This window comes from Dermatophagoides pteronyssinus, unplaced genomic scaffold (genome assembly GCF_027571235.1).
Source record: "Dermatophagoides pteronyssinus isolate colony J.1.1.1.1 unplaced genomic scaffold, Derpt_VIB-CSIC_2022.12 sq0007, whole genome shotgun sequence".
Lineage (NCBI taxonomy): Eukaryota > Metazoa > Arthropoda > Arachnida > Sarcoptiformes > Pyroglyphidae > Dermatophagoides > Dermatophagoides pteronyssinus.
In genome coordinates this window covers 1749075-1769360 of record NW_027461531.1, presented here as the reverse complement: position 1 = coordinate 1769360, position 20286 = coordinate 1749075, and the positions used below count along the sequence as shown (strand labels likewise).

General features: G+C 28.8%; 1 protein-coding gene and 1 long non-coding RNA gene across 2 annotated transcripts; one reads left to right on the top strand and one right to left on the bottom strand.

Moving 5' to 3' along the window:
* Nucleotides 1–483: 483 nt before the first annotated feature.
* LOC142645174 (uncharacterized) lies at nucleotides 484–5090 on the bottom strand. Its single transcript, XR_012846338.1, has 3 exons — nucleotides 4592–5090; nucleotides 2674–2799; nucleotides 484–2605 (listed from the first exon to the last, which is right to left on the bottom strand). It is a non-coding gene; the product is annotated as an uncharacterized LOC142645174 (long non-coding RNA).
* Nucleotides 5091–5371: 281 nt separating this feature from the next.
* Nucleotides 5372–20051, top strand: LOC113790199 (uncharacterized). The gene is made up of 3 exons (XM_027339833.2): nucleotides 5372–6561; nucleotides 16914–18515; nucleotides 18635–20051. Exons 2-3 carry the CDS (start codon nucleotides 16993–16995, stop codon nucleotides 20004–20006), a joined length of 2895 nt encoding a protein of 964 aa, XP_027195634.2. The 5' UTR covers nucleotides 5372–6561; nucleotides 16914–16992; the 3' UTR covers nucleotides 20007–20051.
* Nucleotides 20052–20286: the final 235 nt, after the last annotated feature.

The window sequence follows — 20286 nt, the reverse complement described above, 5'->3', positions numbered from 1 at the left end:
AAAACATTATGATTACATTGATGCTTGGATGACATTCAAAATGGCGCCATTTAAATTGATAATTTGATGATAAGCTATTCAATAACGCCTCATTCGAAAATTATTATTCATTTTTTTGGCTACAGCTCATCATGATGTCGCGATTGACTTCTATTTACCTTATTCGATATCTTTATTATTATTATACAATAATTTTTCCTTACTGATTATTAATTATTGAATTCAAATCATGAGAAAATACTTCAAATCACTTTCATTCGTTTAGAAAAAGAAAAAAAAATGTAAAGTATGAGAGAATTTTTTCTTCTAGACATACACATTGGCTATCATATCAAAATCATCAAAAAGTAATGTACAATACAATTAGCAAAAATTTTCATCCAATTTTTTAAATTTAAAATAAAATTGAAAAAGCCTAGACATCCACAAAAAAATTCTTGAAAATATCAGAAAAACAAACCATGATTTTGACGTAAACTAGATTCCATATTTGGTCAATGAGTTTTTTTTCATTCATTCAAATTTTTTCACTGTAGACCTGGCATATTAACTCTGAACTGAAATATATGATGAAAAAATGTAAAAAGATATGTTTATTTGTGCAGATGTTCGAATGACATTTTGGGACTTTCTTGAAAATATTTCGACTATTTGACCTGGCCATTATTATAAAGTATTGCACACATAAACTTATGGATATCGTCATTTTTTGAAAATGGTATAGTTTTTTAAAAAATTCTAGTTCAGGGTCCAATCTTTGTCATCGTTAATATCGTCATCGTTGTTGATCGTGTCTTAATCTTAATTAAGACTGATTAATTGATTATTGCTCGCATAATATATTATATATTAGATATTTTCAAGTATTTATGAACTTCATCACCAGGAAAAAACTAAGAGAAGAAAAATGTTTGCTAAATAAATTTACTAACTTCACTAAAATTAGTGAAAGTGATGAATATTGGCTAAAAAGTGCTCAATATCCAATGATAAACCAATAGAATCAATGATTTATGTACATAACCTATGACGGCGACGACGACGATGACTGTCCAGGATGACACGACAGTGAATAACGAAGAAAAATAATTCACGAGTGTTGTCATCATTGATTTCAAAAAGAAATTCTTTCAATAGTACTAGAAAAAATATATCTTTATTTTATATGAAAATATTCGCAACAACCATTATATAAACATCATTTATCCATAGGTTAGGTCGATTTATTATTATTTTTTTTATCATCATAACAAGAGCAAAAAAATTTTCCTGATCAAATCAAAAATTATTTCAAAATTGCAATACATGCCATCATTAATGTGCCTCTATTATGTGAATGTTAACAACAACAACAACAACAACAAAATTGTCAAACAAAATTGGTGATCGATCGATGTTGTGTACTTGTTTGCCGTGTGTGTGCTTATGTATGTACATAAGGTAAACGCCCAATCATATATATTTTATATTTGTTGGTTCAGTGAAATCAATGATAAATTATCAACATTATTGTTGATCTATCGATCTACCAAACTGATGTAGGACGACAAATAAATGAGAAAACTAAACACACAGATAGAAAAAAAAATGTCGCCAATCATCGTGATTTTAAATCATCAATCATAATATTTCTTTCTACTTTGCTGTCTGATTAATCTGATAATTTCTGTTTCTGATCAATGAATGTGTCTGTGTGCAAGTGAAGAGATTTCATCTATTTATTCAATCTACTAATCATAAATATCAAGGATCATTACAAATATTATTCTTGGATATTATTCTTATGGGCGTTGTTCACTTAAATATAATGAAAATCAATTGTTATATGATTATGAGCTAAAGGATTAGCAGGTACAAAATGGCTTCCTATAAAAAAAATGTTTTAAATATTCTCAAATACATATATCGTTGCTATAATGGCGGCAAATTATACTAATAGAAAAAAAACTTGCATATATTTAACAAATGAAAAAAATGATGTTGATTGAAAATAACCGAATATCGGCAAGACATCAAATGAAATAAATATGGAAAAAAGGAACATTTTCATTTGATAAAAAAATGAAAAAAAAATTTCCAAACACTGTTCTTTGATTATTTGGCGACGTGCTTTATTGTAAGTTGATTTGATGTTTTCTGTGAAAAATTACGAGCTGATGATGATGACGACGACTCTAAAACCGAATCATAATATACATTTGATTGGACAACGATGGATTTTTAATTTCGATAAGACCAAATAAATATACGACACGCAAGCATATTTATTTAGATTTACTTTGCGCAATGCCGCAATTGAATTTTTCTGTTGATCAATTTTTTTTTGGCTGTCATTGTTGTTGCTGTTCAGATCGGTATGACTTTAGCTTAGTTGATCAAGTCAATGCCGATGCCGGTGGTTTTATCTTATTTACATAAGATTGTTTTCAATGCAATTAATTATGGATTTGGCCGTCAATCTTTTTTTTTGGGTTGACTTGATTTTGTGTGGTTGTTATGTCGGTCTTATTAATATATTTTTCTGTTGATGTTGAGTATGTGGTAAAAAAAGATACCTTTTCATCTGATTTTTTTCTCCATCGTTGGTTAGATCAAAGGCCTTTAGCTATATTGTTGATAGTGATGTAAGAGATGAAAACAGCCGCTGATGTTATATGTTTAATAAATACATACTTTGGACCGTAACCAATCAACAACAACAACAAAAAAAAACTGGAAACCGAAGCCCACTTTTGTTTTTGTTTTTCTGGTTAGGATTCAAATTGTTGTTTTTCGGTTGTATCTAGGATGCAAAATATCCTAGACAGAAAAAAATGACAAAAATTTAGTTCCGTTTCAAATCATAAACATCCTGTCATCAATATGATAAGTGCAATATAAATGTTAGGGAGATTTAAATGTGAATTTTTAAGGAAATTAAATGGATTTTATTTATTTATTTTCTGCTAAGTCTATTACTATACTTAAGGAAAATAATTTTGAGATTAGTTGACTATTTGCTTTTTTAAATGATGGCGATGACATCGACGCCGACGCTAGAAATTATGATCCCAGGATCAATGATCGAAAAAAAATTCGGCAAAAAGTTTCACAAAACTAATTTAACCTATGTATATTTGGAAAAAAAAAGATAAATTCATCATTTGCGAATTGATCATCCACGCATTCGATGATCGGAAAATGAGAGCATTGAATTTTTTTTTCTTGCAAAATTCCATAGCAAAAACGAAATGTATAGGCGCCATCCCGATACCATGCACACACGATATCCATTTGTCTTATGTGGCCTGTCATTGTCAAATCTTTTAGACTTTATGAATAACAAACCTGAAGCAAATGAAAAAAAAATATTCATTCAAGCTTCTGTCGCCCCGCTGTCATCAACATCAATATAGCTTGAAATTTTATTTTATTTTTTCTTTCTTTATGAGTGAACAAGAAGCTTCAAATAATTAATTGTATCATCAGTATGGTAATGACATTTACACACACACAAATATGATCAAGCAAGCTTACTGATGATTTAAAAATTCATAGTGAAGGAAAATGACCAAAAAAAATTATACGAATTATGATGATGATGATGATGGAGAAGAAGAACTGAAAACAAAAATGTCAACCGGATTTGTGACATATAATAAACATATAATTTATGGCGAATTTATAATTTTTTCTGTTTATTCTTCTCATGATAATCCCACTAATACTTCATACACTAAGAAATTATGATTACGTAAATTTTTCATATTTTTTTCTTCGTGATTTTCTTGTATGAAAAATATCTAATGTCTCATTTGTTGTCATTAACCTATCAAGAGGGAATTTTCCTTATTTTTTGAGATAAATTCAATCTCTAGAAATCCAACCAATAATACATTGAACCTGAACTTTTATATTTACAAAAGAATTTTATTTATAATTGGTATTGATTGTTATGACAATTTTTTTCTACTTAAAAATCAATCATCAAATACATCATATGGATTGTGATCATTGAAACATTCGTAAGATTACTATTATAATCATTATATCATAATGATATCCTATTCAAATTCAAACCAGAAGCGCGCCTGACGCCTGATCGAAATTTTTTTTTCCTTTCTCTTGTTTGAACCGAATGTCTTTGAAGCGAAGAATAGATTAGAAAAAATTATATTAAGAAAACAGAACAAGAAGTAGAAGATTACCCGAACACGATACTAGTTGGATAACTACCATTTTATTTTTCTTTTGTCGGGTATAAAATATTTACCGAATTTTACATGAAAAGATAAATAGAATGTAAAATACTACTACTGTCTCGAAAAAGAGTATTATTTAAAAAACAGTAAGAATAAATGAAAACACGCCTACAACAATTATTGATTGACCAATAGTAAGGCAATAAATCTGAATGATTGGGCCGGGCTTCTCTTCAGAAGCATTTCGGTTGGTCGATTGATGTTTAGTTTTACTGCACATTTGTCTGTTTTGTGTGCACACACATACGCCATATAAACTGGATCTTGAATATAAGAAAGAGCATCTCGAGTGGCGGTAGCAAATTCAACTGTACCGCTACCGTAAATAATGCATGTGAATAGATACTTACAACTGTAGCGCAGATGCATCGCTTCTGTGAATATCATATTGATCATCAGCATCTACTGGAACTATTGTTTAAAAATGCTAACGCAGTTGTCATTGTTGTTGATGGAAAACACAAATTCAAAGATTAAAAGAGAAAAAGATAAAAAAAATTGAATGGCTAAAGCTTGTAGATCTATTGCATAGTCATCATCATCAGCAGTAGTAGCATATCCAGGCGCCATAAATTGATGATGATGATGTTGAAGAACCAATAATATTAAGGTAACCAGGAGGAACTAGAAAAAAAATATAAAAGCGGGAGCATTGCGTTCATACATACACGCACACAAACAGAGTAAGAGAAATACATGCAAAATAACAAGCAAGATCCAACAACCAAACAAGCAACCAGTTACGAAACAAGAGGAGCAAATCTAAATGAAAAAAAAGAAGGCGTCATCAATTGAGTAAGTACACAAACACACATACATAGACACTATCTTTTGGAATCGTAGTTGATTACATTGTGTGTATGTGATGCTTGTATTTCTACTGTAGTCGGTTGAGGATATGTAAGTGTGTGTGTAATAATGAAAGAGACAGACAGAAAACTCTTCACATATGAATGGCTAGATATATTTTGGATGCTTTGATATTTGTGTGCATACATGTGGATGCTCAATAAGATGATTTCATTTTTTTCATCATCAACATCATCTTCACTATTATGTGACGGCTGCATGAATGGATAATGATTGGTTTTTTTTTGTTTGCGGCTGTTATGACTATATGGAGATATACAGTATGCTGGATGATTTTATTATCATCATAACAAACAACCATCTGATACAATAGCCATCAAAAAAATCATATTGTACATTGGAGATTATACATTATTATTTGTTGATTTTTCTTCGAATTGAAATTTTGCATTCAATAATATTAATCAAGTTTTTTTTGTTGTTCGCCCAAGAATCTACAAATTATTCAAAAATTTTTATTGTTTTTTTTTCTGGAAAAAAATTCGTGTTTACATGGTTTTTTTCTGATGATCTCTTCGTGCAATTTATATTCGTGTATCCGAGTACATATTATGTGTGTGTGTGTCCCAATCAAACCATTCAAGCATATACAAACGTGAATGAGAATAACGAAAACGAAAAATGAGATTATTCATTTGAGTTTGTTTATTAAACAAACATATACCACACTACGGTTCATACTATACAACATATTATTGATATTGACCGTCAAAAACATACACCAATCATCAACGATAGTAACAACCTTACAACAACAACAAAAACAGACAAAGATCATCATCGTTATTATCATTATCATCATCAACAACGTGGGTTGCTTTTTCATTACAGTTTCAAATTGCGAATGAACTTGTGAACATTTGAAAAATTGGAATTTTCATTCAATCTAATAATGTTTATGAAAGAAGAAAATTTTTTTTGCAAACCTTCCATCGATTTTTGAATCATATTGAATCAAAAAACAGATAATTTTATATTTATTTTTGTTTACTTTAAAAAAATCTTGAAATATCTGACTTCAACGAATAAAAAATCATATATTTTTGCTGGATCTCATTCATTTTATGTCATGGATTATTCATCAAATCAACTCCTACGAATAGTATTCAGATTCTTTAATGTCTCATTTGATGTAGCAGCTTGATCTGAATCCGTAATCAACAATGTGCCATATTGCCATTTGTAAAACAAATCGCGTATTGTCTAAAGGTTAAGCAATTATGCAAAATTCGTTCTGTGTTTGTGTTGTGATATCGTTTGCATTAAATTTTATTCAAATTACGACTATTAGAATAATTGATTGATTGATTGATTGGTGAATGAAATGTCAAATTGATAATTAACCGGATGACGAAGACAAATTGAACCATTGAAATTTGAATATTGGACGAAAAGAGAAGAATAAATTTGAATTTCACCAACTGTTTTTTTTCTTTGAACAAATTCAAAGGTTAGTTGGTTTTATTTTTACATTCATTTCTATTTATTTTTCGCATGATATCGAAATTTGAATCAACTTAAGTTTTGTGAAAAAAACAATAATTTAAAAAAAGAATACAAAACACACACCTTTTTTCATCATAAATCAGAAACAAGTTATATTTCACGTATGGTTGTATGTAGTTTTCCTACACAAATCTAATTTATCTTGAACAAAACTTAATTTGTAAATTTTTTTTACCATGATTCCGGTATATTTTTTTCAGAAAATAAAAAATTCAATAGTTTGCATCGGAAATAGCAGATATTCATACTAACAAAATTGATTCATATTTCATAGAATTTTTTTCTCTTTAACTATTTGGTGATTTCATCATCATCATCATCATCATCGATGATAAAGATAATGATGGCCATAAAGTAATCTAACGAAGAGAAGAGAAAAAAAATTAAATTAAAACGCAATTATTACCACAACCACCATCAACACCATTTATGATTATTATTAGTTATGAATTTTCCCCTCAATAATAAAATATAAACAAACACCGGTGAAACAAAAGTAAAATAATAATAAAATAAAAACAAACCTCAAATAGCTTTAGAACAACAACAACTTTTATCATCATTATTTGTTGTTGTTGATGATGATTGCTAAAATGTAATTATTCAATATTGATATTGGTCATAAAACAGTATTTTCATCATCATCATCATCATAGTCAAGGCATAGCAACAAGGACATACAGGTAAACAAACAAACATAAACCATAATCGACAACAACAAAAACAAAAAAGCCGACTTGGGTGCCGATGATTTTATTCTGTTGCTCGGTTTTCTTTCTTGTTTTATTTCATCATATTCTACAAGAAACTTTAGGTTATATTACTAGTTGTCAATGTGTGTGCGCTAGTAAAGGTAATAGTAATCTACCTATGTGAAATATTCATTTGTTTGTTTTTGCAAATTATTACTTATTATTATAAAAATAAATTGCTTTTCACTGATAATTTTTCTCTTCTTGACAATGTCTTTCAATCATTTTTCCATCATTTGCTTCCATGTATCATGTAATAAAGACGCTAATATTTCAATGAAATTGAAATTATTCAATTGAAAAAATCCAAATTTAATTGCATAACAATAAACATCATAGATCAATTGATAATTGTTTTTTTTCATTCAAATTTTGTAATGGTAGACCAAATTGCTAATATGTGAAAGCATGTGTGTGTGTGTGGTCCCTTCAAAAAATTTTCATACTGTGATAAATGAATAGATTCATTTAGCTGGACAATATGAATAAATGAAAAACAATGATTTTAATGATTTTTTTTATATGATCACTTAATTCATTGTCATTTATAATGAATTTTATACCTGTAATAATATTTTTATCATGAAAACAAATTCAATTGATTTTTCAAGCCAATCTTTTTCTTGCTCACAAAAAAATTCATCGATATTCTCGAAAAAACACCATACAGGAATAAAAAGCATTAATGGCCATAAAATAAAATTTAAGCAAAATAAAAAAAACGATTATAATCATCAATTTCATCTTATTTGGTCTTATTTACATTAACAAGAAAAAAACATCTCAATTCAATCCGATCTTTGGTCAAACCAAGAAAGAAAAAACAACAAATCCAATTGCAATCAAAATAAAAAATAAATTGGCTTACAATTCTTATATGGCTGTCGCCGACACTATCTTTAACAAACAATACAGTATTCTCCGTGAAAAAAAAACAAAATCAAGATAACAAATCCGTGTATATGTTATACAGTAATGAGAAAAAAATAGCATTACAAACAGAAAAAAGAAGTAGACAGTTAGAAACAGAGAAATGCAAACAAATTGATTATTCAGAAGCCAGAAATTTTCTATTTATCTAAAATATTTTACTTTTTTTTGTTGGTTGGCGACAAAAGTCATCATACTTATTATTATTACATATAGATTGATGATGATTCTCAAAATCATCGTCGGGTGTCATAAAATCATTACGTTTACCTAAACCTGATAGTAACCTTAGCTTGAATGATTTTAAGATTTAACTCACGATCGATTCTTTTTCGAAAAATATCTTTCAAACAACAACAATAGCGAAAATCTATTCTTGCAATTTTTATTGTTGTTGTTTGTTATTGTTTTTGTTTCACCTATGTAGCTAGTGCGGCTTTTTGATTTGTCGGCAAGATGGTTATTTTTCTTTGTTTTTCTTTTTTTAAGGTTTCTAACCCTCTATACCTAGAGAACATTTACGATTCGGCAACTATGACAGCATAGAATATTTATATATTGTTGGAAGTCATGTTTGATTTTATTTGGATTGCATTGCGATGATTATTTTTTTCCTTTTTCACTTTGGTTTTGTACATTCGTATCTACAACACTTGTTTTTTTTCGGCTAAATCTAAACATCACAACCAAGCAACCAACCACCATACCAAATGTACCTGTCGCGGTAAAACTGGCTTGAGTTTTTTTGTTAACATTTCAATAGGAGAAAAAACCGACTTTGTACGGATTATATTATGCAAAGATAATGATGATGAATTTGATAAATAAATAAAAAACATTGACAATTCATCATCATTTTTTTATCGTGAGGTAATATCCAATTACCCTCTTAGTACTGATATAAAAAAATTAAATCAAATCGAATTTTTATCATAAAATCTTGATTGAGAAAAAATTTCATATGCTAAATCACAGACCAGCAAATGTCGCATTAATACATACACCAATAAAAAGACCAATTGCCTATCTATACAATACTCGAAAGATCCATATGTAAACAAATCTTGGTTTCGGAATCGAAAAGAAAGAGCCATTGAGAAAATATGTATTTTACCTATTCGGCAATTCAAACAGAAAATTTATGCCTTCTTTATTATTTATACATCGACAAAATGACAAAAAAAAGTGATAATTAAACGATATTTGATTTCTCCGTTTATTTGTTCGAGTGTTTGTTTTGTTTTCTATCTTTGTTTTTTCACTATGTTTTTTTTATGCCGATACCTATGATGATAGAGGAATAGAGGATGCGAAATAATTTGATGGCAAAAAAATTAGTGTGGGAAATTCATACAAAACAAAAATGATGATGAAAAAATCGATGATAAGAGGAAAAAAACGGATATTATTGTTCATAGTATGTTGTGTTGACCCTAAAAAAATGAAATTTGCATTCACATCATACACATGTAATGTATAAGAATTGTTGATATTGTTGTGTATTTCAAGCAATAATCAATCAAATTGCAGTAGTCGAATATATGGATGTTTTGTTTATCAATATTAATTAAATTAGAATAATTATTATGTGCCTAGGTTATACATATACACACATGTTTTGATATCAAATTTTTTTTTGTCACATCAATTTTTATCACATTCAAAATGCTAATTGATTTATACATATGCATTCATTGATGAATGATTGATAATCAATTTTTCAGTTTTTTTTCTTTTATTTGATAAATATTGTTTATTATTATTAACAAAATATATTTTTCGATCTTGATATGCGAGAAATCACATCATCATCAAAAAAGTAATATAAATACTGTCATGAATATGTTTATAATAACAAATCTAAACTCGACATAATTAGTGATGATGATAATTATGACGCCAAAAACAGTGAAAAAGAAAAAAAACGATAAAAATCATAGATTTCTATTTCCTTTTCGACATTTTTTCCATGATCATCAACATTATGGAATTCATCATTTTTTGATGGAAAAAATGTTTGGACACACACAAACACAAATATAAATTAAATGTTTGGATTACACTAGCATGATCTTTATGGTTATGTTTGGCCAACAACATAATATTTATTGTGATTTTTTTCTTTTTAACTTTATTTTGTTATCAACAAACACTAGTGATGTTGGTGAAACTTCAAAGAAAAATTTCCGACCATTAAAAATCAAACAGAAATCTAGTGGATATAAATTAATGTTTAAGATGATGATAGTAGAAGCTATCATCAAACAAACACCCAAAGTAATATTTTTATTTTATATGATGCAATTCGATTTCAATTTGATAATTATGATGATGATGATAATTATAATTTATTAGAATCAATTTTGTTATTTAAAGTTGGGTGGCTGCTGGTTACCGACAATTAGTTGTTTTTTTGTTTGTTTGGCATCATTATCATTCTATATGATCATCATAAAAAACATGGCAATGGTGTTGAATCAAATCATTTAATTGTCATACAATTTATGACAGAAATAAAAACTATTTCATCAGATTAACTAAATCATTCTGAAACTAAAAATTGATTCATTTTGAAACAAAAATCTACATCGAAAATTTTTAATTTCAACAACAACTACAATAAATTGTTAGATTAAAAAATGAAAATTTATTTGAAAAAAAAGTCAGCAGCTAATAAATTTGTCATCTATAAATATATTGATTACCCTTGATAACGGTAAGCCAAGTAAAAATAACAAAAACAACAACAACAGAAACTCATCCAACAGCAGCAATCGACAAAAAAAAACCAGAAATTTTATTCTATTTTCTATTCCTGATTAAAAATAAAAAAAAATAGAGATCAAAAAAAGCCGCGATTGATATCATCAAATTATGATTATCATTATTTATTAAGCACAATCATGATGATGATAAACTAGGCAATCCAAAAAAAATTACTTTATAATTTCATCACCAAACCATTTTTTTGGCTGCTGTTGTTATTTGTATGTGTACGTTATAATTTTTACAGTATTAATTGTCAATCATTCAATTAATCAATCAATCAATCAATCGATTGATCGATAAACGGGTCAACTATTTGTCTATTAATAGTCGGCATTTTTTATTGATAAATAAATCAATTGATTTTGATCATTTCTACTCATTAATATACTGAATTTATCAATCAATTAATAAATTTTTTCTTAAAAATAAGTGGATGATAAGATGCATAGTTCAATTTGGTGTTCAAACAAACGGTACTATTAGATATGTCAAAGAGAAAGAAAAAAACCAAACAGATGAACAGAAGCCCGATATTTATGTTCTAAGAATAAATAAGTGAAAAAACTAGAAAAAATAAATAAATTTTCTTCTAGTTTTATCAGTGATGATATTTTTTTTAGTTGGAAATTTTTTCGGCTCATTTGAATTTTTGTCGTTGCTGTTGTTTTATTGATGAAACAGCTGGAAAACTTAAAAAAAATCTCCTGGAATGAAAAGAATGTCGATAAAGATGAGTGAAAAAAAAAGAAGACGAAAAGTTTATCATTGAAAAAATATTCATTTATATTTGTGGTGAAAAAGAATTCGGTAACGGTTAGGTCGGTCCATTTTTCTTTCTATCTACATAATGATATAGACAATGATGATGATAGTAGATGTGGTTCACAGTAAGTGGTTTGTCTTAGGGTCAAAGATTAAGATCAAAATCTCTTGAAACATATTGTGTCCATGCAAACACAAATGTGTAAAGATTTTTTAAATATAAACGATAAACCAATGAAAACAAAATGTATACAATCAAAAGATGTACACATGCACTCACACACAGGTGTATACAATGTCATCACAGGTTCAAATCAAACATTGACAATTACGATTTAAAATGAGCAGCGAAAAAAGATAAAATAAAAGAAAGAAGAAAAAAATGATTTTGGAATTTACCTGACCTTTCTCTTTGATCTTATTCTCACCTGTGTGATCTAGGATCGTTTCTCACACCTGCAATTTTATTTTATTTTTATTAACATATAAATACATCATCATCAACTTTCATGTATGATTGTGTGCGCTAGGGATGTATGGATGCGGTACATCGAAAAACATCTTCAAAATTTATTTGATCAATCAAACAAATTTTCAATCTTGTCCAATATGTTTAGGTCTTATTGTTATTATGGGATAGAATGAATCTAGGTCCAAAATTCTTCAAAGGTCAATCGGTGTTTATTCAAAGAGTTATCGGTATTTTTATTATTATTATCATTAAAATAATCATTTGTGGTCAAGTGTAAACTTGATAAGAAATAGGCAGAAAGGAAAAAAAGGTCACATACACAGGTGATTACAACCCGAATGAACAATCGATTTTTTTTACTTGTCAATTTTCAATGATCAAAATGACATTTTAAGTGGTCAATAACAATGAATACATATTGTTATGGAATGTTAAAGTCAATTTAATGGACAACAACAAAAATAAAACGAATGACAATTGACCGATGACCATTTATTATTGTCTCAAGATGTACATATAAAAGTTAATATTAAATATTGATCAAAAGTATTCTATCGTCACTTGTATGATTCATCGATGTATGTTTATATGTTGAAGTTGACTTTTTTTCTTACTTAAAAAAAAAGTTGAATCCCTGCCGATGGATCGACCTTTGACCAAATAGAAAAAACGATCGATCGATGTTCGAAAATCAAATCAAGTTATTGATCAACCAATGAGCGAGATGAAAAAAAACTAGAGCAATCGATTTATATGAAAGCAAACATATCATTATTTGATCGATCAAACGATATTAAAAATGATCATTCAATATTTAAGAAAAAATAATTCGACCCCCTTTTTGTTCTTATAAGAAATCTATTGTATACTTGTAAACTGTAAATATGAAAAAAAAGATCGATCAAAATGACCGTTCGCTAATTGGCAGACCATTGAACTTGAATGGTCCGAAAAAAATGAACAATCAAATAACAAAAGATTGTTGGAAAGAAAATGAGGCTAGAGACCACTGACCGAAATGCTAATGACTAGTAGCTTCAAGAAGAAATGAAAATGAAATTCCTAAGAATTTTCATTTTCATTACGCTGAATTGCTGTTATGTGGAATTTTTCTTTTATTGGTATTCGAGGCCACCAACTAACCACTTGGCGAAAATTCGTATAAATTTTTTTTGTTGTTATTGTAACCGTATATGAAAATGTTCATAATTTATTTCATGGATACACTGCATGTCGTCAAATAATGATGATGATCATCATATAACAATGTGACAAGCATAAGTTTTCTTGCGAGCTCTTGTTTCTTGTGTTAATTTTTAAAACAAAGATTCCAATGGTGTCCAGTGAAAACATCGAAATAATATTGAATATAAATGAATAGCTCGTATTTATCAAAGTATTGTGTTCCAAAACAAAATCCATTTCGAAAGCACGAGCCAAATCATGTCGTAACATTTTTGTCATGTGTGTGTGAACATGAAAAATTTTCAAAAGAAAACCACCATTTTTTTGACTATTGTTAAATCTTATCATGAGAATGAGGAAAAGAGAAAAGAAAAAGCAAAGACATTGATGATGATGATGATGAACAATAAACCAATGGGGACAATAGAAACAAAATGTCCACTAGTAAAAAAAATATGACCAGTGGTCAGTCATCTGGCTTGCCTGTAGGTTTTTTTCATTTCATCCAATATTGTGTATGTATGATGATGATCATGACCACCATTGAAGTAACCATTAGCGATTAATACCAGATATCCTATGATAACAACTAAAGAAAGAAAATCACTAGTCAGAAAAAAGTCACTCGAAATCAAGAGTCAATTAAAGGCCCATTAAGCTTGGTTTTTGAATACGAGAAAAAAAAGAAGAAAAATATAACAATAGGGTCCTGTGGTCAAACTGACGGTCAAGCCAAATATACCTTTGTATTGTATCAAAAGACGATGGATAAAGAAACATACCTACTTGAAAATTGTTCCAGAAAAAAATTGCAAATTTATTGAAATTTTATTACAAACTATTCCAATTTACATGAAAAAGATGAAAGAAAAAGAAAAAAAAAGAAAATTCAGGAATCAAAATTTAAGATCAATGAAATTATTTATTTTATTTTATTTTTTTTAAGGACCACAACTATTTGATTAATCGTTATCGACGCTGTTGGTAATATTGAATACACAAACACATTAATTTGTCGCTATCGTTTTTCATTATTTTTGTACATTATGATTGTGTGTGTGTTTGTTTGTTTCTGTCCCAATGGTCAGACACATTATCCATTTGATAGACTATAGACCATTTGATCATCTGTCGTGCCTTTTTTTCGCCAAACATTCGTGTGTAATAATGTTATTGTTGGATCATTTGTTCGTTTGTGTGTGTAGGAGGCAATGTGATTATGATCATTGATGATGATGATAATAGTAACTAGAGCATTATACACCGTTGCATTACTACCACCTCCACAATAATCATCATCAATGATCATTGACATCAACAATACACAATATGTCTATCAAATGTCTCCAAGAAGAAAAAAAAATCTACATGAAACAAATTATTATGGGCTCCTACATCTTCTAGTCAGACACAAACACAATTGAAACCTGAACCATTTCTTTTCTTATGTACCGTTTTTTTTGCTTTATTTCTTTCATAAATGAAAGGAAATGACCATTGAAAATAAATGTTTAAAGGTAAAGTAAATTATCAATATATTTGTCTTATAAGAAATGAAAATTGTTGTTTATCCGCGAAGAAAATAAAAATCTGTGGGAAAAAACGACCTATGGATAGAAATGAACAATATTGTAATATATCCAGCAAACAAAACAAAAAAAACCACTTGACATGATATGGTCGAGTGTTTTAAATTTATGAGAAGTATGCATTTTTTCTAATTTCAATATTTTCCTTGCTGAAGAATCCAATGTTTGCGTGTTTGTGTGTGACAAACTGTGTGTAATGGCGGCATATTTTTTTCCATTGTCTTATTTTCTCACTTTCTCATGATGTTTGAAAATTTATTTCTCAGAATTCTTTTCATACAAATAAATGAATTCTTTCACAGTCGATTTGTAAATTGATTGATTTGTCAAATTTAAAATCAGTTTCTTTCCATAATTATGATGAAACGTATGGCTTAAAAATTGAAAACAAAATTTTTTATTATTGTTAAGAAGACCAAAAAAAAAGATAAGATTTCTTTTTCTTGATATGATTCATTCTAAACTAATAACTTGAATTTAAAATTATTAAATTCTAATTCAACAAAACAAACAAACAATTGTTCAATTTAAACACATCTGCTTGACCCGAACAAAAATAAATCAATAATATGAATAAGAATCAGTAACAATAAAAAAACAAAATACAAATCAAGTAGCCTAAGTAATTATAGAAGATTTTGAATTTTTTTTATTTTTATTTCATTTCATTTCGATCTTGTGTTTTGGTATTTTTGTTTTCTGAATTTTAAATACCAATATAATAAAGACATAATAATATTTACCATTGTTTTTTATTTGTTTTTTTTTCTTCTTCTTCTTCTTGTTTCATTATTTATTTTTACTGTTTACAATTGAAATAATCTCATCTGCTTAACCGTAGGAAAGCATAAATAGATAGATAGAAACCGCAAAAATTTCAGATAGCATCAGTGATTCAAAACGATTATGATCGTAATCATCGCACACAAACACACAGGTGGACTTAAAGGCGGTAAAATTTTCGGTTCGCTCGGTCCATAATTTTCTCTTTTTTTTGTTTCAACGATACCATCAAATTATGACTTTGAGAACTTATTATTATTAGTATTTTTTTGCTTAGAAAAAAGAAAATTTCTGAAAATAAAAACAAAGATAAAGGATCGATTTTCATCTCAATTTCTCATCAACATGATGATAACATCATTTGTACAAATTATCATTTGGAACCTTAACAACGTTTATTGACAATAATTTTCGTTAATTTTTTTTCTGAAAAAAAACAAAGGAAATAAAAATGATAGGCGTGGCGCAATTGCAAACACATTAATTCATAATGAAGAAGAAAAACATTAACGAATAAATGAATTCTTATTTATGAATTTTGTCTTTGTCTTAATGATTGTTAATGATTTGACGAATGATGATGATCGGTTGCAACCTTGTTCGATGTAATCATTTCCTTCATCCAATAATATTGGCTATTATCATTATCATTATTTTCAATCTTATGATTATCGATTTAAGCAATTCGTAATTATATTTAGCCACTAAATTTGAATTTTAAAATGAAAAAATTGTTCTTTCGAAAAAAAAATTGTACTCAATCACAGTGATTCCTTCATATATGAAGATACAATCGAATAATAAGTGAACATCATTAAAATAAATTTTTTACCAATTAATAAAATATGATCGATTCGGTTATTTGAAAGAAAAATTTATGATCATTATATATAATGATAATCATATATATGATTGAAATTGATTTGTGATCAAAAGCTATTCAAACCAAACAACCATGCATATAAAATAACGAATTTCTTTTTCTTTAAAAATTTGTTCGTTTTTTTCGAAATGATTTTTTATGACCGTTGTTTTTTTTCTTCTAATTTTTTAGATTTTATCAATATTATTTGATCTCATCCTCCTACATCCGTTCCATCATTGTCATTTTTGAATAAAACAAAAATACAACGATGGTACATGCAACAAATTTGGCCAATCCGACTGCTGCCGTTTCTGGTCATCACCATTTACCATTAGGGCCAACATCTAGACATCATCATCATACGAATTCACATCCACATCATCTTGTTCATCTGACCAACCACCATAATTCAAACCAGCTACATAATCTTGGTCAACATCATTCATTGTCGCCTCCCGTAGAGATTCCTGGATTGTTTCAGTGTAAACAACAACAACAACCCCCACACAATGGACCGATAGTCACAACTGGCCAATTCTCAATGACCAATAGCAATAGTTTTGGTGCTGGTTCACATCGAAATGGTAGCCGTTCATTTGTTCAATCTCATTCTCATCCCCCACAACCGCCATCGATGAATGGCTCAGTAAATCATCAACTACCACTGTCACAATCTTCAACCGCAGTAACTAATCGCACATCGTCGATGTCACCGAATCTAAATGATACATTAGCAATTCAAAATCAATTGTTAACAATGTTACCAAATCATTTAGCATCATTTCTTCCGTTTTTGCCAGCATCATTTATGAGTAATAATGGCAATGGACAACCATCTCATCAATTATCGACATTGATTGCAAATCCAAAAACCAATTCATTTGCACCATTATCATCGCCACCATTTGCTGCCAGTGCAAACGACTTTTTAACATCTTCATCTACAACAGCAACACAATCAACAACAACAACTGGACAATCGAATTCGAATAATTTTATTCGACCAATCATTCCATTACCGCCATCACATCAACAACTTTCATCTCAACAAAATCGATCATTATATTCAGATATGAAGACAAAAGAATTCAAAGTAAATAATCATCAGAATGGACAAAATGGTCGATCTAAATCATCGGTGAACAAAATGGAAAAACAACAACATCATAATCATCATAATCAACAAGCACAAGATCTAAGTCAGAATAATCATAAATCTAACAACAACAACAAAACTATTCATAATAATAATGATAAAAATGATAATAGAAAAATGACATCAAAGTTTGATTTTTCACGTCTGGCCGAATCAGCAACTGAAGGTAAAAAAAATTCAGAGGAAAAAACTGAAACAAAATGTCGAGATAATGGTCCAATTGTTGTTACACATAAATCTTTTATGGCAAATCCAAATGCATTTGAACATGCAAATAAAATGTTAACATTATTGAATTCTGGACCATTTGCAACATTATCACAGGATGGTAAATCACAAACAGTCAATACAACTAGTCCATTCTTTGCTGCTGCAAATTTTAATCCACAAACATTATTATCAACATTACAACATCAAAGTCCACATTTAGCTGATTATTTTTCAAGAAAATTAGCACGTGTAAATAGGATATCATCACGACCTAAAAAAGAATTTATTTGCCGTTATTGTCAACGTCGTTTTACTAAATCATATAATTTATTGATACATGAACGTACACATACGGATGAACGACCATATACATGTGACATCTGTAATAAAGCATTTCGTCGCCAGGATCATCTTCGTGATCATCGGTAAGGATACATAAGTGTTTTGATTTTTTTTAAAAATAAATATCTTGAAAACATTTGAACTTATTTTTTTAATTATTATACTCATTATTTTTTGCATTTTATTTTCCTAAATTTAATAGCTATATTCATTCGAAAGAAAAACCATTTAAATGTACTGAATGTGGAAAAGGTTTTTGTCAATCACGTACATTAGCAGTACATCGTATCCTGCATATGGATGATTCACCACATAAATGTCCTACCTGTGGACGATCATTTAATCAAAGATCTAATTTAAAAACACATCTACTTACACATACCGATATTAAACCATATAATTGTACGGATTGTGGTAAAGAATTTCGTCGTAATTGTGATTTACGTCGTCATATGTTGACACATTCATTCGGTATTGCGAATGACAACAATAATTCTACTACGACAGATACAATGACAACTACGGCGATGACTACAAATCTAAGCGTTGGCGAAAAATCTACAACCACTACAATGACACATGGTGAAATGTTGATGGGCGCTAATGATATAACCAATCATCAACAACAACAACATCATCATCATCAATCGAATAGTCAAAATCCGGTACGAGGACGTCCACCATTGCATAGCTCACGTCAATATTATCAACAGCAACAGAAAAAACCGGAATCCAAATCAACTACAACTACAAAAACATTGAATGTTGATCATGAAGATAATGATTTTCGCAAAAAACAGACACCCAAATCATCAAAAGTACTATTAAATCATCAAACGCCTACGCCTAATGATAATGATCACCGTCGACATCATCGATCATCCATCATGACCACCCCCAATAACGAGATTGTTGATGATGATGACAACGTTATTCGACATAATGGTGGCAATGACAATCATCATCATAATGATGACAAACAACGACAAATTTTAACAACTAAAAGCAAACGCCAACGAAAACGACGAAAACATCATCGACAAAATGGCGATGATAATATTAAGATTGATGTCGATGAACAACAACATCTTATTGATGGTGATGATGATGAAATTGTTGTTGAAGAAATGGTAAAAGAAAGAGATGAAGTAATAATGGCCGAGGAAGAAGAAGAAATCGATGAAGAAATACTTGCTGAAGAAGATGAGGAGGAGGATGAAGATATTGATATCGATGTTAATGATGAAAACAATGATGATGATGATGATGACGATAAGTTGTGGAATGAAGAGAAAATGAATAAAAATGATCAACAACAACGACATCAAAAATTAAATATCGATCGTCGAAATCAAAGACAATCATCAAAGGCAGATAATGGTAAACATCGAAAACTAAAACAACAACAACAACATCATGATGATGATATGAGTATCGATAATAATGGTGACCATTTAATAACGATCGACAAAAATCAACATCCAAATAATAATAATGATGACATTTCAACAACAACCATTATAAAGTCAATAATCGATGATGACGATGATGATGATATTGATGTTGAAAATTGAAAGAATTGGAATTTTGTTTGTAAATTATTATTATCATCAATATTATTAATTCAGTTATAATTCTCATTTTTCATTAAAAATTAAATTAAAATAAAAATTTAGGGAAAATAAATAAAAATTTGTTCAAACAAAAAAAAATTTTGTGAATGATCTCTTTTTCTTTCAATTTTTTACTCTAAAATTTTTCAACTAGAAATTAAACTTTCCGGAATCGTCGATACTATAATTGAATTGATCAACAACAGTGTTTGTAAACAATTCGTGACAATCAAACAAGTAA

What these genes read in the sequence shown, in the direction of transcription:
- LOC113790199 (XM_027339833.2), top strand. Translation starts at nt 16,993, where the DNA reads ATGGTACATGCAACAAATTTGGCCAATCCGACTGCTGCCGTTTCTGGT. An exon ending in GATCATCTTCGTGATCATCG is followed by an intron (nt 18,516 to 18,634) that starts GTAAGGATACAT and finishes TAAATTTAATAG; the next exon opens with CTATATTCATTCGAAAGAAA.